We start from the raw sequence: 27447 nt of genomic DNA on the forward strand, positions 1-27447 counted from the left end.
TTTGGAAAATATTCACTTTAATTATGTTATACACAGGCAAGGCTTTCACAGGACTACACAAAGCCTCATAGTGGTTAAACAGATTTGAATGGAACAGTTTTTTTCTCTATCAACTTGCATCACGAGTCCCAACACTACTGACTCTTCTGTGCTTTGTGTCAAAATCAAATCTTATGCCTGGAAACTGGGCTAGGTCATTAATACTATCCATCTAGTCTACTTGAATTGGAAAAAAACACAATATATAAATTAATATCTACAGAACATATTTATTTTTTTACTATAATCATCAGTTATATTTATTTACATTCTGTAGTGATCTCAGGTATCTGGTTTATGAAAAGTGCACCAGCCAGTTTTTAGTCATTTTGTTGGATTGTGTTCAGAGTTGGTCAAGATTTTGGAATAAGTAGTGGAGGAAGGGTTTTAAATCCAGCCTGCATCATAGGAAAAAAACTCTAACTTCTCGTCTCTTGATTGAAACCACGTCCAAACTGCCTTCTTGTTCTCGTGGACCCACTGGATGTTGACTTTGACTTGCTCTATGGCCTGTTCCACAGCCCAAGAAGCAGCACCAAGATGATAGTTTGCAGCAAATGTCTCCAACTGCAGAAATTCACAGGTAGAATTTTTATATAAAAGAATTGTTAACGCAACCCAAAATTGGCGCAAGAGCTCAAATCAAACATTGAACAGCCTCTAGAATCACATGCTATTCTGTTTGTTAGATATATTTTAACAAGCCGAAAAGTCAATCAATTTCTCACTAACTGTCTTGGATATTTATGTCAAATAATTAAATTTGGGATCAGTCTAACCACACAAGAATATGTACCTATATTCTTTGCAGATATGTTTCGCGTCACCGAAATGAATATTGTATTTGGATTTTGATATTTAGATTAATAATTGGGCGGCCCTTCGACGAAGTGGTTAGTATGTCCGCCTCACAGTTCTGGGGTTCAGAGTTCGATCCCAGGTCGGGCCACCTGTGTGGAATTTGCATGATCTCCCGGGGCTTGCAGGGGTTTTCTCTGGGTACTCCGGTTTCTTCCCACAGTCCATAAACATGCATGGCAGGGTGATTGAACACTCTAAATTGCCCTTAGGCATGAGTGTGAGCGTGAATGGTTGTCCATCTCCTCGCGCCCGATAAAACACGGAACAATAAATTAGTATTGTGATTGTTTTTTGTTTGTTTTTCTTAGAACAAACTGAATAACATGTCTGATTTTTAGTTCGTCACAGCATTCAGTATTGAGCATTCATTTTTTTAATTTAAAAAACGGCCTTCTAGCTCTAAGAAGTGGATAGAAAGTTGAGGACGGTGATGAATCCAGTGACTCATCTTAGGTGTATCTATGTGTTATCTTTGTTATGACATCACAGTTAAGGATAATTTACCTCCTCCAATTCGAACTGCGTCGAAAACCTCCTAGTCACTGTCTCTATCAGTTGGATTCCATCCCTGTGAGAGAAAATAGCAATGTATTAGAAACAGCATTGTTTTATAATTGAAAAGATTTGTATTGCAAATTGGAACACTTAACATAAAAAACTATCGTCATTGAGATCACATTACATACAGACATGAATCAGCAGCAGTTCCTGTTAACAACAAACATTGAAGCCTTTATGAGAAGTATCTGAAGATAAGCACTGATTACAATTGATTACGTTTGTACTTTATTATGACAACTAGTTTAAAAAAGCAAATTGAAAGGATAGTAATCTTTATGTTCCATGTTTATCCAAAGAATTGCTCACTTTGGTACCAAATACAACCAAGTAACAGGCAAATTGGCAAGACTACCTTGCCTCATGTTGCCATATGGAGCAATAGACGAATCACCGAACATGTCATATCAACGACTTAATTTGAAGGCCATAAGGGTCTTCTTTTTTGTTTTGGTTTGGTTTTTTTAGTCTCCGAAATACTGTTGTTGTGGAAATTTTCTGCTGTGTGCCCACACTGTAAACCCTAATGTATTTAAAAACATCATTATATAATGATTATATAGACATTTTAGTCATGTACTGTATGTTTGTAAATGTTTGATGCTACTACAGACAAACTAAGAAATATTACGCCCTATTCAATTAGTGGTATGGATCTTAATATGTATATGTATATTTATATATGTATGTATATATATATATATATATTTCAGCAACACGCTTATTTATTTATTTATATATGTATATAATTTATGTATTTATTAATTAACTTATTTATTACCTATCTATGTCTAAAATGTCTTTTCCTGTATCTGCATTCTCACCCTCTTGTTACTGTGACAAGGAAATTTCCCGAATACGGGATGAATAAAGTTATACAATCTAATAAAGTTCAAAGATTATCGCTCAGTCAACTACAAAATTACATTTGACTGTTACGACCTTAATAGTTTTTAGATAATTCAACTGATTACAGTAGATAAATGACCAAATGCAGTACTTCCTTTTTTCTTGTTTCTTTGGGTTTTTTTTTCATTCCTTTGAATGTTAATATTGATCAACAAAACCCTGATCTTAAGTTGCAAAGCTTACAAATAGTTTATTTATTAAGATATCTCCAAATTTCGACTTTAAAACTCATTTTCTTTGCATGTATGTGTATTGTGGTCCAACATTATTGCAAATAGTCATCATGACAACAAAGACGTATTTAAGTGCAAAACAAGACCAACCCCTGACTAACGTAGTCCCAGTGTGCTCTGATGAAATCCCAGGCCATTCCATGCCCCACCACATTTGTGGCAATGTAATTAATTGTAGAAGTAACATCCATTAGTCGTATCTTCTTAGGGTCCAAAGTGTACTCCAGGTATCTGCAAGATAACCAAGACTCTTTACTTAGTCTTGTAGTCTGGAATTTCCCTGATCATAAAGTTTGATAATAACAAAATAAAATGTGTCATAAAACCTATTATAAATTTTAGTATGACGCATTGGAAGGATTGAACGTGATTGCTAACGTCACCTGCTCAGAAGCCAGATCTTTTTGGTGCATGACAGCGCTTTTCGAAGCTGATCTTTCTCTGAGATTTTAGTGGTCTCCAGGAACTTCTTCCAAGCAAACTCCCATTCATTTTCCCCTCCAGCAGCCACAGCTTGGCAATAAATGACTGACCGTAAGTTTTGGTGAATACTGAGTCACACACAGAAAACAGAAAACATTAATTTAAGCAATTCTCATCTCATTTTCTGCTTCACCCTCATTAGGGTCATGGGGGTGTGCTGGGGCCTATCCCAGCTGACTCTAGGCCAGAGGCAGGGGACACCCTGAATCGGTGGCAAGCCGATCGCAGGGCACAAGGAGCCGGACAACCATGCACACTCACACCCATACCTAGGGGCAATTTAGTGTCCAAACAGCCTACTATGAATGTTTTTGGAATGTATGAGGAAACTGGAGCACCTGGAGGAAACCCACGCAGGCCCGTGGAGAACATCGTGACAGGACATTTCATCGACGGACACTTCGTCGCCGGACGCTTAGTCCCCGGCCGGTTCGTCGAACGGATGCTTCGTTGCCGGACAGTTTGTCGAACAGACATATCGTCGCCGGACATTTCGTCGACGGACAATTTGTCGCCGGACTAGCGAACGATTGTTTTTAAAATAAAAGGCAATAAATAACATTATTTTATTAAAAAAAATATTTAAAAGAAGACAAAGGAAATTCACATATTCTTTATTAAAGAAAATAAAATAGCAAAAACTCGCTCGACAATACAAACACGTTAACATTTGGGCGTGTGCAAGTACTAAATGTGCTCGTCTCTAAACACACTACGCACGAAACGGTTCCTACGTTGAGTGCTCCACGTTTGGAAAGACCCCAAAAAGAATCAACGTGACATAACAACTCAGATGTCACGTTAATTCTTAGAGACGAGCACATTTGCTTTGTTATTGTGCGGCCTTTGCGACTGTACTGTCTAACTTATAACTATGCCTTTTCTTGCTACTGTCACAATGCAATTTCCCGAATATGGGATGAATAAAGTTATCCAATCCAATTTAGTACTTGCACACGCCCAAATGTTAATGTGTTTGTGTTGTCGAGCGAGTTTTTGCTGTTTTATTTTCTTTAATAAAGAAAAATAAAAACTCCCATCTGTAAATTTCACGTTGATTCTTTTTGGGGTCTTTCCAAACGTGGAGAGCTCAACGTAGGAACCGTTTCGTGCATAGTGTGTTTAGAGACGAGCACATTTAGTACATGCACACGCCCAAATGTTAATGTGTTTGTGTTGTTGAGCGAGTTTTTGCTGTTTTATTTTCTTTAATAAAGAATATGTGAATTTCCTTTGTCTTCTTTAGTAGTGGTTAAGGTTAGGCGAATTGTCTGGCGACAAAGTGTCCGGAGACGAATTGTCTGTCGACGAAATGTCCGGGTACTGGAGAACATACATACACACAGAAGGACATGGCATGGATTTGAACCCAGGACCCCAGAGTTATGAGGCTGACACACTAACCACTAGTGCCACTGGGCCACCCAAATTAAGCAATTGACTTTTCCAATATCTTTGTGTTGGGAGGACCGGTGGAGCGAGTGGTTAGCGTGTCGGCCTCACAGCTCTGGGGTCCTGGGTTCAAATCCAGGTCGGTCCACCTGTGTGGAGCTTGCATGTTCTTCCTGGGCCTGGATGGGTTTCCTCCGGGTACTCCGGTTTCCTCCCACATTCCAAAAACATGCATGGTAGGCTGATTGGACACTCTAAATTGCCCCTAGGAATGGGTGTGAGTGTGCATGGTTGTCCGTCTCCTTGTGCCCTGCGATCGGCTGGCCACCGATTCAGGGTTTCCCCCGCCTCTGGCCCGGAGTCAGCTGGGATAGGTTCAGGCACCCCCGCGACCCTAATGAGGATAAAGCGGTTCAGAAAATGAGATGAGATGAGAGAATATCTTTGTGCTACCTGTTCCAACTTATTTTTAAGATTTTCTTTGACAACATGAAATTGAAAATAAAAGTGGGTTGCCCATCTAGCAAGGCAACGTCAAATGCAGAAACGTATATTTGTGCTCTTATAACAATTTATGTTCCCCTGCATATGTCGCCTCTTTCCGAGAATACATTTCTTTTTTTATTAACTTAACAACGACGGACCATTGATTTCAACATCATGGCTACGTAGGAAAATTAAACCATATTGAAACGGTCACCCTTCAGCCCAGATCTTTCGCCTAAAGAGAACATTTGGCGCTAATGAAGAAGAAGGTGCAACAAAGTAGGCCTTAGACAGTTGAACTGTTAGAATCCTACATTAGAGAAGAATGGGCCAGCATTCCAGTGTGTAACATTTCAAAACCTTTCTCCTCGATCCCCAATTTTTTGTTGTTGTAAGATGAAGTCGTGATCTCTCACAGTGGGGATAATGGCCTTGTGAAGTTGTTTCTAGATTTATTAACACCATGGAAATTAAAATAAACATATTTTTACCCTGAAAATTGTATATTATCTTAGAATCATCTTAGAATTTGGACCAGTCATTATGTTCCATTCTGAATGAAATAGTGAAATTTGGCATGACATTGCATTCACTTTGTATTCACAATGCATATAGTAGCCCAACTTTTTTTACTCCATGGATTTCAAGAAAATATGCCTCAAAGGTTTTAGGTCAGATGAAAATTTATGTGTGGCATCACACATGACGTTAAGTTTTTCAAATCAAGAATTGACCACAAAAATTTGTATTACTTTTACTTTCACTTTAGGTGTAGTTTTCGGGTTTTGCTAGTTGCCAAAGACAGTTACCAATACATGTTTTTTAGTACATTTTACTGAGCCAGGTGAGTCCATACCTCTCTGTGTTATTTTTGTCGCTGTTCATCCAGTTGTCAAACATCCTTTTCACCATTTCTGTGCATTCTGGGAGTTCATTGGAACAAGCCAGGTTTATGGCTGTAATCTGGTTTTGCCTTGAAATGAAATCCATTGTTATTTATTTAGTTTGGTGGTCAGTGAATCGAGTTTGTTATACTACTAATTTGTATGTTGTAGAGCTTAGTATGTATATCTTTAACGTGCATAGTTTAAGGAAGAAAATGAGATTACAGCAGGAGTAAAAACAAATCTACTAAAGACGGTAATGTCCGATCATTTAGACTGAGAACAGAGAAGAGTTTTAAAGCTTTTGTGCGAACCAAATGTTGATGACTCTAAAACTTTTCATTTATTAAATCTTTCTTTTGTGCTTTTGTCATTATGTGTGAATGCAGTCGGTGCACCAAAAGTACAGTAATCCCTCAAATTATGTGGATAATGTGGACCAGACATGGCCACGATAATCGAAAAACCGTGATCTACGGCGTACTGCTGTTTCATTTTTCTATTCCGAGTGGTTACCACTCGCTTGGCGTAAAAAAGGCAAGACGTCGCCCTTCTCGGCCTTTTATAATATTTCACATGTAATTCTTCTTGGGTGTAATATTGTTTTTTCTTCAGCACTGAGTGCCACTCAATTCAGCACTGAGGAAAAAGCGGGGCCCTAACTTTCGCCATTTTTCATCCTCTGTCTTCCGTTTACAAGTTTCAGCGGGAATTTTGACATTTTCATGAACCTTTTTTGATTTGGATACTCAATAAACTGATGCCATGTGGTTGAAGACACAACGTGGTGAAGGATGACAGTAAAGCAGAAACTCAGAAACCTTCCGTCCGCCAATTTAAAGAAACTCTGCAGCATGACTCAAAACACAAATTCATTGGCGTGTTAAAATGGAAAGTTTTGCACCCGATAGATTTTGCATTATCTATAATCCTTAGAAAGCGTGATTTATGGATGGATGGATACGTTAAGAGACCTACGCTATGTTTGTCCAAACCGTGCATAGTAGAGAGTTTAAACTTTTTCTTGTGGCCTGAAATGGCTGTCGGATCCTAATAGACGATTGAATTTCTTCACCTTCTCTAAGTGTGTAAACTCAAGCTTTGTATTTATTAAAGCAGAAAGCAGAGTAGCTGTATGGATCATTGTTTTTACATGATGTCCCTAAATGCACCGCGTGGCTGATTGGTCGGCGAGTTTCCAGGTGCGGGAAAACTATTCTCTTTCCATGTCAACTATTACGCCTTATGGTAGATATGTACGTGCTCTCGTGTGGGCTTCATATATAGCCAAGATTGGCCCTGATTTGTTTGCATTTTGAGGTATAGCTGTCTTTGGGCCTCCTGTGCTTTGTAAACAGGGCATGGATGCAGAGTTACGTGTGCGAGTTGATGGTCGTCGTTAACACAATCAAATGATGGTAAATGTGCATCTAAAGTGTTGCTGCTGCTTGGTTGATTATGCTAATTTGTGTTGGTGGTTATTGTTTCCAATGGGGTTGGGCTGACAGTGTGGGTGGTGCTGTCTTGGTGTTTGGTAAGTAAACTTTAGTTTAACCTTAGCTCTTTCCAGAATATTCATGTTTTCTTTCACTTTTTAGGATCCCCATGAAAGAGAATTCTATTTCTACATATTCCTCAAACTGATATTGTGTGCTACTTTGTTTTGGTATCCTACTGAACTGCTGAATTGCTTCTCATATCATATCTGTACATTTTGCTTGATTGATTTGAAGCGCTGAACTTCTTCTGTATCATGCCTGTACATAATAGTATACAAATTTTTGCTGTAGTATGCGTGTGACTGAAATTTTCATTTCTCAATAACTCATTTTTCAAAAGAGAATTTTTATATAGCTCAACAACTGTCTTTTGGTTTTAAACAAGCAGGTGGGACCGGCGAAGCCGGGCACCTCTTCTTGGATCTGATAAAGAGGAGAGACTTAGAGGAATAACCCTGTCCATTACATCTGCCACAAGCACTTGAATCCATTCTGGGTTTCTCCTGTGCAAGGAGAGGTGTCATGCCTCATTCCAAATCCTATGTAGTTGCCAGTTGCCATACCCAAAATTGGTCCTGCCTGCTCAGTCTGTTTGATTTGTTTTTTTCCCCAGTACCGTTGTTTTTCTCGTTTGTTAGATTATTTATAAGTTCTAAATTGCCCATTAATTAGTAAATGTTTGTCTACAAATAGTATGCGCTGGGATGTACGAATGACATAACTTTTGTTTACCTTTGTATGTGTGGATAAAAATAAATAAATAATTAAAGAGCTACTTATTAGCATAAAAAAATCTACTACTATATATACACTACATCAAACAGATAAAAATACAACTTTAGGGAATTGGAAACATTTTTTCCTTACTGTGAGGAATGGTCCAGAACTTCAGGGTTGTACGTAAAGTTGCTGAAGGACATGTACAAGTTTTTCACTTGATTCCGAAGATAGGTCTGAGGGAAGAAAAACACTTTCATACAATTCATGCATCCTTTATGCAAAATCTCTCAACACACATCTTACATTTGACACATACTCTGATTTTATAACCAGCAGATTTTTATTTTCCAGGTAAAAAATAATGATTTAAAAGTCAATAGAAATTCTAAAATTACAATGATGTATTATATATGCAATTAAAATTCTATTAATTAAACCTGCCTGCATCGATCCATAGACCTCAGAGCGGTCAAACATTAGGATGAAGTACTCAAGATTTCGAACTGCAGACTCCCAGGGTATGTAAGCTCTTTCGCGATCAAGGAAAAGTGTAGTATTAAGAGCCAGAGTCACATCAACCATTTTGGCTCTAAAAGAAAGTAAAGCAAAGTGAGACAATATATTTCAGAAAATAAACCACTGCTTTCCAGTTATACACACAAGTACTCTGATTATGTGGTCATAAGACGATAATAGCACTAGTAATACCTTGCCAAATTAAACGCGTCATCAATCAGCTGCCCTCTGTTCATCACTGGAATGCGCTAGACAGCAAAATACAAGATAAGACATGTTTAAAACATTGTAATTTCATTTCAGTTTTAAATGGTTGCCATTTTAACTCATTGGCTGCCATTGACGGTAATACAGTAATATCTCGATTAATGTGGACCAGACATGGCCGCGATAATCGAAAAACCGCGAAGTAGGGTCAACCCTATTAAAAAAAATAATAATAATAATATTTTTTTTTTCTTCAGTGCTGAGTCCTAGTAGCAAGAATGGCTTCTGGTTACGAGTTTCAGCATGGATTTTCACATTTTTCTGAACTTAAAAAATATATATATTTTGGGTTTTTTCAGTGCTGAGTCCTAGTAGCAAGCGGAAGACAGGGGAGTTGCTTCCGCTTGTGAGTTTCAACGTAGATTTTCACATTTTAATGAAAAATATTTTTTTAATAAAAAAAAAAATTCCCCAGAAAGAAATCCGATGTATTGAAGCCGTGAAAGTTGAAGCGCAAAATAGCGAGGTATTACTGTATACCAAACATTTAATTTCTATTATGTAGTGTTCTAACATTAACTACATAACAACAAGCCATACATAACAACTTTGCCATACAGGGAGTGCAGAATTATTGGGGGACTGAGTATTTGAATCACATCATCCTCTTTATGCACATTGTCTTACTCAAAGCTCTATACTATAGAGCAGTGGTCTCAAACCGGTCCTCAAAGGGCCGCAGTGGGTGCAGGTTTTCATATATAATATAATATAATCGGACATAGGCCCTGTCGTCATTATCACAACACAAAAAGCCTACTTGTCATCACACGCAGAAACTGCGTGTGACGAAATTGATGGTGCTTCTCCATAAGCTACGTTTACTCGGCAAAAGACCTAAATAAGTGTAAGTTACGGACTTGTAATTTGGCATTCTGCTGTTGTGGATACAGGTCGCTTACCTCTCGCTTACCTCTCACTGTCTTCCACTTACCTTACTTCTGACCTTCTGTCAGCTAGTAGGAGGCAGATCACCACCCAAACATCTATTCATATTACCGCAGAAGGGAATGTGTGTTATGTTACCGCGAGTTTAGATTTCTGATGGATGTGGGGAAAAAACTGTCCTTAAGCCTATTTGTCCGTGCTTTGTGGGACCTATAGCGTCTGCCAGAGGGCAGCAGCTGGAACAGATTGTGACCAGGGTGGTAAGGGTCCCCTATGATGTTCTTGGCTCTGCTGAGGTAACGAGGGCTGGCAATGTCTTCCAGTGAGGGCAGAGAGCAGCCGACAATCCTCTGGGCAGTGTTAATCACTTTCTGCATGGCCTTTTTGTCTGCCGCCGTGCTTCCAGCGTACCACACTGTGATGCCGTACGCCAGGATGCTCTCTACAGTGGTTCTATAGAAGGTTATCAGAAGCTTGGTGCCCAAGTTGTTCTTCCTAAGTACCCTGAGGAAATGGAGTCGTTTCTGAGCCTTCTTCACCACTGCCGTGATGTTTGTAGACCATGAGAGCTTATCCGTGACGTGGACCCCCAGGAATCTAAAGGACTGGACCCTGTCTACACATACTCCATTTATGAGGAGTGGGGCCAGATCTGTGCCGTGTTTGCGAAAGTCCAGGATTATTTCTTTAGTTTTCGTGGTGTTCAGTGTGAGATTGTTCACCGAGCACCACGAAGACAAATTGTTGACCTCATCTCTGTAAGCCGACTCATCCCCTCCTGAGATGAGTCCGACCACAGTGGTGTCGTCAGCGAATTTGATGATGGCGTTAGACTGGTGGGTGGGTGTACAGTCGTATGTGTACAGGGAGTACAGAAGAGGACTCAGTACACAGCCTTGAGGGGAGCCAGTGCTTAGTGTAATGGAGGAAGAGAGGTGGGGACCAAGTCTAACAGTCTGTGGTCGGTTGGTCAAGAAGTTCTTTATCCAGCAGCAGATTGAAGAGGATAGTCCAAGGTGGGAGAGTTTGTCAGTCAGAATGTCCGGTTTTATGGTGTTGAAGGCTGAGCTATAGTCAATGAAGAGCATCCTCACGTAGTTCCCAGAGTGTTCCAGGTGGCTCAGTGCTGTATGAAGAGCAATGGCAATAGCATCATCAGTGGACCTGTTTGCTCTATAAGCAAACTGGTGAGGGTCAATTGAGGGAGAGATTGTATTCCTGATATGGCGGGCTACCAACTTTTCAAAGCACTTCATGATCACAGGTGTGAGGGCAACAGGCCTATAATCATTCATGCTGCCAATGGTTGGCTTTTTGGGGACAGGGATGATACCTTTTGCAAGTGTGATCAGTTCATCAGTTGATTGCAGCCAGGTGCTAATTATTTTAGAAGACACCTGATTGGTTAAAATGTCAGCACTGGATCGGTTGGAACAAAAACCAGGACCCACTGCGGCCCTCGGCAAAATCGGTTTGAGACACCTGCTATAGAGGCTTTCGAGCCTATAGTGTCTATAGGCTCGAAAGCCCACTGCCAATTAACAGGAAATGTGCATCTCTGTCATGAGAAGGGGTGTGGTCTAATGACATCAATATCTTATATCATAATTATTAGGCAACTTCTTTTCCTTTGGCAAAATGGGTCAAATAAGAGACTTGGAAGGCTCCAAATTCAAAAATAATTACGTCAAAACGTACATGTAAAAATTCAAGGTTTTGAAGCGTAATGATTGAAAAATCCAATGTTTCATTCAAAATACTCAACAGGGTCTGAAGAAGCGTGTGGAAGAACCAAGGCACAAAATAACTGCCTGTGAAAAGAGAAAAGTCAAGCGTACAGCTGCCAAGATGGCATTTGCCACCAGTTTTGCCATATTTCAACATCCCTAACCCCCTGCAACATCATTGGAAGGGCCAAGACCACAGTGTGCATTACTCAGAAACATGGTCAAGGTAAAAAAGGCCACTGAACAAAACACATGCTTGAATATCAAGACTGGGTCACTGGTGTGTTTTTGAATGTCAGAAATATATATTTTTGAATGTTGAGCTGTTGTATTGGTTTACCTGGTGAAAACAAATAATTAAAATGGGTACATATTTGTTTTTTGTTAAGTTGCCTAATAAATATGGACAGTAATAGTTACCAGCACACACAGATATCATCCTAAAATAGCTAAAACAGAAAAATCCCCACTCCAACCGCCAAAAACATTCAGCTTTGATATTAATTATTTTGGGTTCATTAAGAACATAGTTGTTGTTCAATAAAAAAAATCCTCAAAAATAAAACTTGCCAAATAATTCTGGACTCCTAGTATTACCACTTACAGTGCTGAAATTAAGAAAGATCAACAACTTTCCCATTGTTATTACTACTTTACATAAGTATCTAATTTCCAATCACTTTGTCCATTCAGGGCACTGAAATGATGATGATTATTCAATGCTAGTCATCCGAGTTCAAATGGACCTTTAGGTATTGATTTTCAGTTGACGTGTAAACATACCAAGCATTTATGTTGTTGGGCATTTTATTGACCATGCTCCATGTACCTATAGATCTTGTGTCCCATGTATACTCATCATTTCCAATTCGAATGATAAAATATAAATCCCATGTGTGGTTCTTATTATTTCCCCAATTGGCTTCTTACTCACATCTGGGTTAGAGTTCAACTGCACGAGAAGTCGTTGCCAGTTCTCCAAGTCGTAATTGACACGGTAATATCCAGTACAATTGACATTTGCAAGGATCCACTCTCCTTGCTGAGAAACGAATGGTGGCATTGCTGTGTTAAAAGAAACATTGTTTAAGTTGATGCATTTGCAAAGAAAGCAAGATGGTTTGTTAAAATATGTGACAAGTTGATCTTACATGAGGTTTTGATTCTTAACCAGGTGAGTGAAGTTCCTGTTTTATTTGACATCACTTGGATTGGGATATGCCACATAAAACTGACCAACCAAAAATAGACATTAGATAACGTTGTTCTCACTTCATAAGTTATAGTAAAGTGCAGCACCCAAAAGCATATTGAGTATTGAACATTCAGTCTATACAAAGATAATATTGCACAGGTTGATCATACTGGTATACTGGTCCACAATTTAGCATTTTAATTACAAAATAATCATAGAAAAATAACACAGGGACAAAATGGGAACTAAGCTGGGAGGAGACGCACACTGACGAACAGGCAAACAAATGACTTACGTGAAGGCGACCAAACGAAACACAAGGTACACAAGGTAATACTCCCACACGATGCAACAAGAGACTCATGCTTAAATACAGGAGGGACACAAGGGGGAAAAACACACACAATCACCCAGCTAGCACACGCAAGGAAAACACACACGCACATTCACACACCTCCACCAAAACCCCAACAGACGCTCTTGCTTGTTTTGTGTTTTTGCTGCTTTTCTGTCTTTTTTTAATTGCATTTTGGTATGTATTTAGCAGTGGCGGGCCGTCAGGGTCTTCAAGGCCTTCTCTGCTGGCCTAAGAAATATCTGAATCATATATTATATTTTGTCCATCAATACTTATTAAATAATTCCAAATTGTCTGTTAGCTTCCTTTCATTGCTTTCCCCCCTGGTTGCACTGCTTCCAGATGTGTGTTTTAATAATGAAGCATTTAACCAATCACATTTCAGCCATTATTTGTTGCCAGGGTCAGAAATCTGCCTCAAAGCCTTCACAATCAGTTCTGCAGGCTCTGCTGCATTAAACAAGCGTCGATAAGACTGTTGCTTTAACCAATCATATTTTGAGTTGGCAACACCACAATGTATTGTCGCGGGCGTACGGATACGTCATTGCCTTGTCGCAGGCGGAGGAATACGTCATCGCTTTCACCAACTATGAGGCTAGTCATTAGCCAGAGCTACCAAACTGTATTTGGAGCGGGCTGCACAAGCAAATATATTGTTGTGTTGATTTAAAGCAATTTTCAAGACGGACTATGCCAGAAATACGACAGGACAGGCTCGACTTTCAGCATTAGCTTCGATGGCGATAGAAAAGAAGGACGAAAGAAAGGAGGATGGATATTGTGTACAGTTAAAAAGGATTTTTGGTGAGTAAAATATGGCTATATTCCTAAATAATATTTCAATTGTGGGCCCGGTTCTGTATTTAATCACTAAATGCTGAAGTGGATTTTACCCCATTTTAGTGCAATTTTTTCCGTTTCGCCATTGACGTCCATCGCTGTCTTTTTCCGGGGAAATCACCTCCCTGGCCCGGTTGTAATGTCTGTAAAGCTCCAGTATTTGTATTTAACCAATAAATGCAGCTAGGAAGTGGATTTTACCCCATTTTTGTGCATTGATTTATTGATTATTTTTTATGTGTCGCAGCTGTAGCTGCAGTCGAGGTTTTATAGCCATTAAATAGTTTTTGGGGGTTGGATTGATTCGTTGAAGGCACTACGAAAAAATGCACGGACCGCCACTGGTATTTAGTTTTTTACCTAGGTCTACGATGTCTTGTGTGTCTTGTGTCTGTCTTGCTACTGCAACCAAGAATTTTCCCGAATACGGGATGAAATAAAGTTCTAACCTAATCTAACAAAACATGACCGTGTGCGGTCGATTGGTCGCCGGTCTTTCGGTCGCCGGTCTTTTGGTCGCGGTCGAACGTGTACCAACATGACACCCTAAAAGTTACATATTGATTATTTCTTTTTAAGACCAAAATTTAAACACTACTCACTGAGAATCCAAAGAACTGTTGAACAGAAAGTGGCGTTGAGTAACTTGGCCATTTGTAGTACTGACAGTAATGACAGGATAACCACTTTGATTGGTCCATGTTTCCATCATCTTGGCTACATCAAAGTCGGGCCTATGAGCCTGAGAGCATGGAAAATCAGGGTAATTTATAGATTTTTTTGGCGACGTTTTGCTAACATGGTATTTTTTACCTTTTTATTTTTTATTGTGTGATTTTGTCAACATACCTTTTGTATAGACTTCCAAAGGTCATATTGGTCAGTGTTTCCAAAACTAAAGGCTTTGAGGTAGTCCTGGGTGGATGAAAAAGAGACATTGCTTATAGATTGTGTTATGCAAAATAGACATATTTTGTTTATTTTAATGTTATGTGGTTATTCCCTCTTTAAAAAACCCCACCCCAGAGTGGTTTTCGGAACCATTCACGCATGTTGGAGAAATTGTTGAATTTCTCCTGTCTGCCAGTGAGAGCTTCTGAAACGCTCGGTTCGACATAGCTTTGCCTTTTATGCATTCTCCCTGGTCTGACATTTGCACTGAACTTCTGCACAGAAACCCTCCCTTAAACTTTGCTTCCCCCTCAAAATAAATTGCAGCTATTGCTGCAGCTCAGTAATTACCTAACACATTGGCAGAGAGTAATAAAACAGAATACCAAAAATTTAGCACGCCTTTCACTGTGGAGTTGTTCCTATACTTACGAACAATGTTCCCTCTATTTTTTTGTTTGTCTGGGCAGAAAGACAACCTCCCTGAGCACACTGAGTACCGGTGTGAGCAACATCATCATTGCTCGCTATGGGCACACACCAGTATCACACCTGCCATAAGCAGGTGCATGTCTACTACACATAAATGATTTAGTAATAATAAAATGTAAATATATCTATGAATGATATCTATGAAAATAATATCTATGAATGGGCGGCCCGGCGGATGAGTGGTTCGCGTGTCGTCCTCACAGCTAAATTTGTTTTAAAAAAAATGGGATTTTATTTTGTGCGCTCCATATGATTTGCTGTGCGCAGAGAAGACGAGAGCGGTGCGCAATTGCGCACGCGCGCAGCTTAGAGGGAACATTGCTTACGAACGTCTCTTCATATGAAATTTATGATGTATGATTCATTTGTCTTAGTTATTAGTTTGTTACTTTCCCCAGGTTTTGTATTTAAAGGTTTGTTGTTTTTGTGAATAAATCTTCATAAATCTCATCATCTCACATTGAGGGTTCAGTCCCAGGTGGGTCCTCATTGTGTGGAGTTTGGAAGTTCTCCCCAGGTGCCCGGATTTTTATTTCATTTTATAATACATTTGCCTGCAACGAAGTATAAACTTGGCCGTGCTACTAAAGAACAATTTCTATGTATGGGAGAAGGGTTACTGCAGACAGAAAGTAATTGTGACCCTGTTTGGCAAAAGTCAGTTTAGACCAAGGATGTCAGACTCGGGTTGGTTCGCTGGCCGCTTTAACGTCAACTTGATTTCACGTGGGCCGGACCGTTTTAGATATAACATTTAGATTATTTTTTTTAATAAATGAATTAAAAGAACTGGATTAAAAGCCCTGAATATTCAGTTTTTATAGATCTAAAATAATGTTTATTTTAGCTTTTTTAAATATATTTTTGGATTTTACCGCCGAGTCATTTTATCGAACACTGAAAATTGTCATTGCAAAACGTCCAATGAAGGATTGTTTTTCTGTAGTTTGCTTTGTTGGTTCTAACTGAAGTATCAGTGAGCGATGAGATACTCAGTATGGGTTGTGTGGGTTTTCTCTGGGTACTCCGGTTTCCTCCCACATTCCAAAAGCATGCAGAGTAGGTTGATTGAAAACTCTAACTTGCCCTTAGGTGTGAGCGTGAATGATTATTCATGTCCTTGTACCCTGTGATTGACTGGTCACCGATTCAGGCTGCCCCCCGCCTTGTGCCCATAGTTAGCTGGGATAGGGTCCAGCACCCCGGCGATCCTTGGGAGGATCAGCGGTTCAGAAAATGAAAGCATGAGTCCATCCTCTTGCTTTTTTCCCTTATTTTTAGCATCAGAACCAGGTCTGAAATATTGTTTCCTGGGTGTGTGAAATTGGTTTGACAAGAGGAATTCTAAAATACTCAAAGGTCACTGAGGGAAGAAAAAAATGAAAGGGGGGAGCAAACAGAAACCTAACGGATTGATTTGATTGGTGTATTTTACTTTTTTAACACGGAACATTTTGGCTTACACTATATTCTCATAAAAAATATGAAACAGATGTGCTGAAGGGTTTAATCGTGGGGTTTGGCGTTCCTTTTTGAAGTTTTCATGTTTTCTCCTGACACTTCTTTTTCCTCTCATATCCCAAAAAATGGATGATTACACACCCAAATTTGTCCTTTGGTATTAATGTGAACTTGAATGGTTGTTTATCACATTGTGCCTTGTAAGGGGAATAATCTTGAGGATGGGGAGTAGATAAAAGTAATTTAATGATTTAGTTGTGCCTCACTTTTTTAGAGAACTTTATAAATATGTTTTTGCAAAAAAAAATTGCTAAATATATTTGAGCAGCACTGCCATAAAGTAACACATGCGCCTGATGACGTGTCGTCATGTTTACCAGTTTTTACAATGTAAACTTTACACTATAAAGTGTGCTTTAAATCATGGCTAAAAATGCAATTGTTTCCCACAGGATATTCTGAATGCCCATATAGTATTTCAAATTTCAAGTTACATGACTTTTGCCTTCTTTCTATTTCGTCTTTTAAAAAAATTCTGTCTTCAACTGTCTTGATGGTTTGTGACCAATGTTCCCTCTAATTTTTTGTTTGTCTGGGCAGAAAGACAACCTCCGTGAGCACACTGAGTACTGGCGTGAGCAACATCATCAATGCTCGCTATGGGCACACACCAGTATCACACCGGCCATAAGCAGGTGCTTGTCTACTACACATAAATGATTTAGTAATAATAAAATGTAATGATTAATATCTATGAATGGGCGGCCCGGCGGATGAGTGGTTCGCGCGTCGGCCTCACAGCTAAAAAAAAATATTGGGATTTTATTTGGTGCGCTCCATATTTGCTGTGTGCAGAGAAGACGAGAGTAGTGCGCAATCGCGCACGCCCGCAGCTTAGAGGGAACATTGTTTGTGACTTCTATTTAGCTTCTTATTTGTGTTTGAAAAGGGTACCATTCCAAAGACATACAAAAATTAGGAAACTACACAGATACTTGTTTAAAATAGGGAATTTGTCCCTTTTTTTAACACTTACTTTAATCCCTTTGTCAAAATCACTTTGCCCCACAACGTCTGCCAGCATTCTCAACACCATGGCTCCCTTTCAAGAAAACACAAAAAAGAAAGAAGTGTTTATTTACAAAGTGCAATTATAATAAAGCAAAGAAAATACATGACAATTAATGTAAATTCTACAGTATGTGAGTTATCCTTGTTTTGCTTTCATACGTACCTTGAAGTAAGATATAGGGTCAAACATCCCAATGATCTGTGAAGCGGACTGGACATCGATTTCTGGGACACTAAGAGGATGTGAAGAGACCAATGCATCCTGCTCAAGTGCCGTATGGAGTCCATTCATGATGTATATTTCTTTCTGTGAAAGGTGTATGTTCCATAAATTGCTTTTATAGAATAACAAGACTTACAAGAGGTGCAAAGCTTGTCCAAGCTCATCTTTTTTCTCTCACCCACCTATTTTCAAATGACTCTTTCAGTACACACCCAATACGTCTGATCTGTCAAATATTTGGGCAACTATATACAATCCAGATACTAGACGTGTAAATCTGAACTTACAACGCTAAACGTAGGTTCCACGTTATCCAGTGCAAAGGTTGACATGTATGTGGCAAAGCCTTCATTTAACCAAAGTTCACTCCACCATTTCATTGTCACAAGATTTCCAAACCACTGCAAGAAAAAGGAGACTGAGTTATTACAAGCACATTTTGCTTGGGAGAAAGAAGGAAACTCAAGAATTAATTAGTGTATTGAAATATTTTAACATTACATTTTTGTTTAGCGGTAGAAAGTACCTGAATTAAAAAGAGTTGTAAGAAGGCCAGCGAAATGTGACAGGTTTACGGCAGGGGTGTTCAAACTATTCTACAAAGGGCCACAGTGGTTGCACATTTTTCTTCCAACTAATCCGGCACAGACAGAATAACTCACAGATGCCCAACTCTGGTCATTGAGGGCCCCTAAACAGTCTGTTTTCCATGTCTCCCTCCACCAACACACCTATATCAAATAATCAGGATTGTTATCAAGCTTCTGGACAGCTTCCTGGTAAGTTGATCATTTGATTCAGGTGTGATAAAGGAGGGCGATACGGAAAACAGACAGGATAGGGGCCCTCGAGTTGGTCACCCTGGTTTAAGCAATGAGTTTTCTAATGAAAGCAGCAGCACCTGACGGCAATCAACTGATTAAACCAGATTTGGTTGGAATGAGCGGCCTGGTGGCGCGAGTGGTTAGCGTGTCGGCCTCACAGCTCTGGGGTCCTGGGTTCAAGTCCAGGTCGGTCCACCTGTGTGGAGTTTGCATGTTCTCCCCGGGCCTGCGTGGGTTTCCTTCGGGTACTCCGGTTTCCTCCCACATTCCAAAAAAACCATGCATGGTAGGCTGATTGGACACTCTAAATTGCCCCTAGGTATGGGTGTGAGTGTGCATGGTTGTCCGTCTCCTTGTGCCCTGCGATCGGCTGGCCACCGGCTCAGGGTGTTCCCCACCTCTGCCCCGGAGTCAGCTGGGATGGGCTCCAGCACCCCCCTGACCCTAATGAGGATAAAGCGTTTCAGAAAATGAGATGAAATGAGATTTTTACTAACCTGGTGTCCCAGCTCGTGTGCAATGAGAAAAGAGATTGTTTCCTTGTGCAACAGTGATGACACTCCCTCTTCATACAGTAAATCTCCCTCCTCATATGTGATCAGTCCCCAATTTTCCATTGCTGTTGTAGGTAAATCTGGCAGTGCGATTTGATCTGTCATAATAATTAAGCATAATGAATACTCAGTAAGTATTCAGCAATATATATACATACACAGCCATACCTCTCTACTTACAAATACCACTAGGTAAGAAATTTTCAGGTTACGAAAGCTTTTTATATGCAAATGAGTGCCTCCAGATACAAAAAAGATCCAAGTTACGAAATCCCACAAAAAGTAAATACATTTTGTTATCCATTATTTATTTTGAAAATATTGTCGCAGATGCATTGATTCTCTCTTTAGAACCTCGCTACACTCACACGCTATGGCTCTCATTGGCTGTCTCACAACAACCACCATCCATGTTTCAAACTTCTCTTATGTACTTTTGACCGCCGTTCGTCGTCACAGAGTTCTGACAGTGTTTTATTGAATTTTTCCAAGTATGGATAAAGCAGCTGCTTCTGTTTTTATCATCATGCCTCCCAAGAAAATTACCAGTGCGAGTTTTGGGGGGCAATGGGAGTTCGCCCAGTCAACATGTTCTTACTCCCGTTGCTCATCCAGTATACAAGCAGCAGGGCTAGGTTCTTAGTTGAAGTACCGTATTTTCTCGCATACACGTCATATTTGTAGCTAAAAAAAATGACGACTGAATCACGGGTACAGCTTATATGCAAACAAATTAGACTTGACATGCACGAAACTGTAAGGTTACAAAGACGAAACGCCATAACGCAAGACAATGTGGCTGATACGCTCATTTATTTCAAAATAGAGAAAAGATAAACTGATAAAATGCTAAACCAAATTTATTTTGACGTGTATGAATGAAATTCAAGAAAAAAAACTTATTTTGCATAAAACGTAAAAAAACTCACTTGTGCCAGCCATTGCTTAGGGCACCTCCATCTTACCATGGTTAAACGTGCTTTGACTGGCAAGACGTGAGTAGCCTTGATTCGTGTTCGTAGTGTTTACCATGTCAGCACTGCTCACGTGACTTTCTTTTTCCACTTGGATTGTTTTTTTCTTTTTATTTCTTGTTTGAAAGGGACAACTATTGCAGTAATATGAACCATCGAAAGAATCAAGATATTTCGACATTAGAAGCAATATGGCCGCCACAACTTCTTAAACTTCTGGTAAGAAAATTGGAATTTCTGTGATTAAAAAGCATCAGGTTCTAGTCAAGATGGACTTAGTATTTCTTTTTTCAAATTGAATAATTTGATATTTTACATTTACAAGGAGAGGCATATTATCTTCCATATTATATTGACCCAAATAATGTGCAGTCCAGCAGACTATCCTTTCGATTCATACAGTATCTCAGAAATACCACGTACGATGATTTTTCTAAAGATTTTCCCTTCAAAGTAACACATTTGTACTCCCTATTAAAAGCTTGATTATGAGGTGAAAATCAGGGGGCGTCTTATAAAAGAGAAATTGTAAAATTCAACGATTTTAAGGGTACGGTTTATATGCAGAGGCGGCTAATAAGCGAGAAATTACGGTAAGTTTTTTGTCTTCTTGCGGCCATGTCTGGTCTACATTATCCGTGAAATTCGAGTGATAACTGTCTTCGCATGACTATGCGTGGGATCGAAACATGTCAGGTTCTAAAACCACCTAAAAAACACCATTGTCTGTTATAAATGAATCAGTCAAAACAGGCTTTGTTCTTGTTTTTCTAAAGCATGAGGACCATCAAACTTATTGAATCAGGCTGCCTTAACCATGAAGACAGCCACCAGCATCCCCACACATGAAGATCCTCTGGTGACCCGTGTGAACCCAAGCAAATTCAGTTTATTTTTGAATAAGAATGGCATCCTCTTCCAAAAAACTTGTCACTGCCTGATCTCATTCGCCACCGGCATTCACTGCCGGCCGATGTCGCCGCCATGTACCGCTGGCCGACGCATGCGCTCCGCGCTGTCCAACCCTCAATTAGCCGTACAGGGAGCTCTATTTTCGGATGTTTTTTTTTTCAGAAAAAAAATCCGCCATGTAGTGAAGCCGCGAAAGTTGAAGACGCAAAGTGAAGAAGGATCACAGTATTTTCTCAAATAGCATAATTGAATGTTGATGACATGATGGTTTGGTCAAAATTAACCTGTTTTGTCAACAACTCTTGCAAGTTGTTGGTTTGGTCACGTAACTGAAGGATGTTATGACTGTAATTTTGGTTGGCAACATAGGGCGTAATTGGACTAATTTTTGGCCACCTGGTCTAGATAAAAAGTGAATTCATTATTATTAACATTCGTACATTAAGCACACAATGAATTGCTTCTATCAATATTTCTCATGAATTCTAACCAAGCTTCCTCAGTGGGTACTCGATTCCAAAGTAGTCTTCGTAGAATTTAAGAATCTTTCCAGTAACATCTGCTGCATATTGAGTGTGTCCAGCATCAGTTGCATCCGGCCGAGCAAATATCTGCATGACAAAATCAGAGAGGGCAACACACTTAAGGTCCTGTTTTGTTTTTAATCGCCACTTAAACTTTCACACATGAACAAAATTATTGGTAATCTTTCATTTAAGAGAGAAAAGCCAATGATTAAAAAGCTTAACCTAAGACAAAAGGCAAGCAAATAGTTACTTTAGTTTGCCTTGTTGAAAGAGAACGTGGGTCGTTATGGGTAGCAATGCGTACTGGTCATTCAACAGCTGATTCCAAACATTATCAAAGTGTGACTTTTACAAAGGAAAAAAAAAATCACGGCACAACATTGTGGCGAAAAAAATAATAAGTTGGAGCAGTCATTTTTATTTATAGTTTATGTCAAGTTTTTTGTTAGCTTTTTCTTTTGTGTAATCATTGATTTAAAACTATTTTATGGCCTTCTTTCTGATTTTCAGTTATTTCTGCCACTATTGTGGGTTTTTGTCTTTAGGAAAGGTACCAAAGACTGCACGTGCACATTCCAAAACAAATGTGAGCCTAAAGGAAGGCAACAGGTACTGCTACAAAACAACTAAAAGTTTAAGCAAACTCACTTTGATTTTCAAACCGTCCTGGATAACCTCGATGGATTTGAGCTCTGAAACTGTGAACGCAAACAAGTACGTGGACATTTGTGGTGTCTGGTAAAAGCGAGTGACTTGCCAGTCAGGATCTAATTCATAATTATCTGAAAGAAAAGAGGCAGACTGTATGAAAGTGTACATTTTCCCTTGTTTGTTAAACATTTTTATCACATTGATCCATAACATTCTCTAACAATGCCATTTATTTACCTGCCTGATATTCATTTCCAAGTGCGCTCGTTCCTTTTCTATGAATAAGAGTCACATCAAAAACTGCTTTCATTTCCGGCTCATCGAAACAAGGAAACACTCTTCTGGCGTCTGTTGGTTGCAGATGTGTACTGGCAAGAAATCTATGACAAAAAAAGTTTTGAAATTTCACTTTGTACCTTAGAGATATTTACACTTTAAAAAGATTAATAACAGGAGCTTTAGGACAGGTGAAATGCAAAAGAACTGTTCACCACAGGATTTCACCAAGCATTTGATCTTGTTTGTGAAGCCAATGATGTTCCAAGAAAGAATATGACACAAGAAAACATAAAGTGTAAATGAGTGTGCAGGAAATTAAATTAGATTGCAGCCAACAAATCTTGATAATTAATCATTGATTAATAATTAATATTTTTTTCAAGATGGCGGTGCCTACGCGAGCAGCTGTCAGAGGCTCTTTCTACTTGTGCACTCTTTTCATGTCTTTTGTGTTTCTTGTCGCAAGTTGTTTGTCAAAACCGAGCTTTATATTCAGCTATAACCTCATCTTTGACCATCCACATTCCCAATCATACCGCCACCAGCGGGAATTGAGCCCACGCCTGCCCGCACCACAGTCAGGCGAGTGAACCTCTACACCACAAGGCGGCTCAGCTACAATCATTTAGACTTATTAAAGTGAATTAAGGTTTCTATCTACTTTCACCAGGAACATCTCACACCGGAGGAGATCGCGACACTAGAGGTGGCCCCGTGGTTTGTTATCGGGTCTGGTCGGCGAAAGAGAAGGCGTCGGGAAAGCCTGTTGTATAAGCTCAGGAAACAACCATTCAAACCTCCACTGCTGAGCATATATTTCTCCAACGTCAGATCCATTGTAAACAAAACGGACGATTTGGAATTAGAGCTCGCTGCTAATCGCTACATTCATGAATGCTAATAATCACAGGGACATGGCTACACCCACAAATACCTGGTGCTACCGTGCAACTAGCAGGCCGCACGCTACTCAGTTCAGACAGAACGTTCGAGGTGGTGGGCTTTGTATTTATGTGAATGTGGGATGATGTAACAATAGCACTGTTCTGGTTCTGGCACTGTTCTCCAGACACAGAATTCATGTCGGTGAGATGCAGACCCTTCTTCCTGCCCAGAGAGAGAGCCGTTGTTATCATTACTGCTGTCGACATCCCACCGGACGCTAAGGTAAGTACCGCTCTTTCCCTACTAATGGACACAATAAACAATCACCAGAACGCCTACTAGCACCAGTCTTCATAAGCATTTTCAACTTTTCACTAGAACAAGCCTCCATCGCAGCAGTCTGAAATTGGCCACCATCACCCCAGTAACCAAGAAGTCACCCGCTAACAATCTGGGCGACTACCGCCCAGTAACTCTCACACCAATCAACACTAAGTGCTTTGAAAAATTGGTACTTAAACACATCAAAGCCTGTCTTCCCCTCATCCACGACCCGCATCAGTTTGCATTTCGGCCGAATAGACCCACCAAAGATGCAATAACCACCGCCCTCCATGCTGCACTGAGCCACCTTGAGAAAAGAGGGAGCTATGACAGAATGCTACAGTTCAACCTTTAACACAATAAGACCAGACATACTTAACCCCAAGTTGGCCAACCTGGGGCTCCCACTTTCCACATGCTCCTGGATTAAGGACTTTCTGGTCAACCGACCCTAGCACGTAAAGCTGGGTCGCCACCTGTCATCTGCCTGAACGCTCAGCACCGGCTCGCCCCAAGGGTTCGTGCTGAGTCCATTACTCTATTCACTCTAAACACACGACCGCAGTGGTGGGGATGATCACAGGGGAGAATAAGACGGCCATAGAGGTCCTTAGACTCAGCGGGTGGTGCGATCGCAACAACTTGGCGCTGAACGCCTCCAAAACCAGAGAACTCATCCTGGATTTCCGACGGAACAAGGCTGCTCCGTCGCCCCTGTATATTAACGGTGAATGTGTGGGGCAAGTGGAGACTTTCAATTTCGCACGAGTCCACTTCTCTGCTGATCTCACTTGGGCGGCAAACACCACAGCACTTGTCAGGAAGGCACAGCAGAGGCTACATTTCCTGAGAGTACTCAGGAAGGAACAACTGAACACCAACCTGCAGGCAGTGATCAACACAGCCCAAAAGATCATCAACTGTCGCCTACCTACCATGTCAGCATCTACGAATCCCGGTGCCTTAGAAGGGCACAGAGCATTATAAAACACAATATGCATCCCGGCTTCCACCACTTCAACCTGCTGCCCCCTGGAAGGCGCTACAGAGCCATAATAGCCAAGAGAAACAGACTGAAGGACAGTTTCTTCCCAAAAGCCATACTCACCTCGAGTTCTGCACCTAGGACCTATAATCAAGACTTATTACTACGACTTATACTATGACTTATACTACTTATGTATTAGGTTGACCACTTATTTATCTATTACTATTTAGTGATTATTTATTTATTATTGCTATATATTCATTATCTGTGTGTTTGTTTGTTTGTTGTTGCATCCATAGACTCATTGAGTGGTGCGCTTTCAACAACTTGGCACTGAACGTTTCCAAAACCATGGAACTCATCCTGGACTTCAGACGGGACAAGCCCGCTCCACTCTGCTGACCTCACTTGGACTACTTATTTATTTATTTCTTATTTATTGATTATTTATTTGTCTGCTTGTTGTTTGTGCACTAATTGGTGAAAGCTTTCAATCTCATTATACGTCTATAATGACAATAAAAGCATTCAATTCCATTCAATTCAATTTCTTTACACATTTTCTGTACCACAAGGTACTAAAGGCTGGCTTTTCAAATCATTCTTTGTCTTTTATCTTGTTTTGTTGTTGGACTACTATTAAGGTATTGGCTGCCATTAACGGTGACACATTTCCACCCTTTTGGACTGGGAGGGTTGGCTATGATCACTAATTAAAATCCACAGCAGAAAGGATGAAACGAACCACGAGAATTTGATTGGATAAATAAAGGAATTGAACAGCTTTAAAATGACAAAACAAGTGATCGAGAAAAAAAACACCTAATGGATGTTATTTGAAATTTCATTCATATTTTAATTCATATTTTTATTAAGGTTAACTATGTGATATTCAGTGTTTAAATAAAACAGCAGGTTGTTTTCATATTCAAATGGTTAACATTACATACGAGAGAAGGGAAAACATGTACAATTGGTGCTACTTTTTAAATAAATGGTCGTTCTAGGTTTTACTCACAACTTGGTCCAAGTTTTAATTTAGTTCTACAAACGCCAGATCACAGTCTCAGAGGGGAAAAAGAGGAGTGAAAGTGACAGATTGAAAATGGGCACTTGCCTATTTTTTTCATATTACTGATACCAGTGTTGGAGTCTGTGTTTCTGTTGGAGTCTGTGTTGCTGTCTGAGCGTGTTTATATCTGATGTCCAATCATTAAATTGGTTTATGCTTGACATGAACATTTCCCACAGAAATGAGACCTACGGGCATGAGCCAGCATGTGCTTTGCAGAATTTATACTTTGTGCGACTTGCCCCTGGAGAATCTGATATTCTTTCAGGCTATAGTGTAGGTAGACTGTGTTGTTATCTGACCCCTACAGGCACCGCATGGACAGGCATAGTTGTTGAAATGACATAATTTATCCGCCTCAACTTTGTTTATTATTCTCCCCGCATTCAAAGAAGGCTGCCCTTTTTCCTGTAGCATATAACTTTTATTGTGATTTTTATTGTTCTAATCCTGTGTTGTATTCCTTCGTGTCTTTCAGTTTACAAAATTGTGCAGATCTTTTCTTATTTTGCTATTAATTTTATCTGAGCCAGATTGTAATTTTTAAATTCATCTGTGCAACACTATGATTGAAATGTATTCATTACATTTCAATACTATTGTTGTTAACTGGCTTTCTCATAAGTTAACTTAGTTTGTTGTTGGTATAGTAGCCAACAGAACATGAAAATAGCTAAAGCACATGCATTAATTGTTTTTGATTTCCTAAAATTGATTATTTAAATAAAATATAATATAAAATATAATACAATAAAAATATAATAAGGTTTAAAGATGATTCATTTACAACCACTATTTCAAAATGACTCAAGTTATATCAAAATAAATAAATACATTGAAAAATTTAAATCCTTTTCACACTTACCGCTCGGTATTTTCAGAATGAGTCATCCCTTCATGGTACGTGCTTACATACAAGGCTTGAAGTCTTTGTGATATCTCCCCCTCAAATGCCAGAAACAGACTGTAGTTAATTCCTTTCTTCAGTGCATCGTTCAACTGGATCTCCAGGAAATTACTTCCATCTTCATGATACTTGGTATCAATAATCTTAATGTCCTTTTGTGTGGTTTCATTTTTCACAAATGGGTCAAAAACCCTCAGGTCTTGGCTATGGAGGTAAATGATCTTTGTTGGCTCAACACAATGAAAATACACTGTAGAGTTACCAATGAAAAGCATAGTCTGGTTGGGAGAAGTAACATTAATTTCCTTGTTGATTTGGGAGTAGAAGTAAAGCTGAAGATATATTTTGTATTTCTGCGGCACAAGATTTCTTGGCAATCGCATGACAGGTGGTGGTCCAACAGTAGTGGATGGAGTGGTAGGACGAGACGTCATATTAATTGTAGAAAACTGAATCTCGTAAAAAATCACCATGGTGACAATGCTACCAAGTGCAGACAGCGTCAGGATGCCAAAAGCGACGGCGATGGCCTTGGACGTCGAATTCTTCAGCAT

General features: G+C 39.6%; 1 protein-coding gene across 1 annotated transcript; it reads right to left on the reverse strand.

Moving 5' to 3' along the window:
- On the reverse strand, positions 1–27447 carry anpeplb (alanyl (membrane) aminopeptidase-like b). The gene is made up of 20 exons (XM_077595963.1): positions 26852–27447; positions 22676–22818; positions 22436–22569; positions 21751–21871; positions 19318–19472; positions 18284–18397; positions 17937–18080; positions 17739–17804; positions 14708–14773; positions 14461–14600; positions 12614–12693; positions 12397–12527; positions 8773–8828; positions 8506–8653; positions 8212–8297; positions 5818–5934; positions 2984–3151; positions 2691–2831; positions 1405–1468; positions 1–606 (listed from the first exon to the last, which is right to left on the reverse strand). The coding sequence occupies exons 1-20, from the start codon at positions 27445–27447 to the stop codon at positions 427–429; spliced, it is 2850 nt and encodes a 949-aa protein (XP_077452089.1). The 3' UTR covers positions 1–426.

The sequence above is a fragment of the Stigmatopora argus genome, chromosome 3 (genome assembly GCF_051989625.1).
Source record: "Stigmatopora argus isolate UIUO_Sarg chromosome 3, RoL_Sarg_1.0, whole genome shotgun sequence".
In the NCBI taxonomy this organism is placed as follows: domain Eukaryota; kingdom Metazoa; phylum Chordata; class Actinopteri; order Syngnathiformes; family Syngnathidae; genus Stigmatopora; species Stigmatopora argus.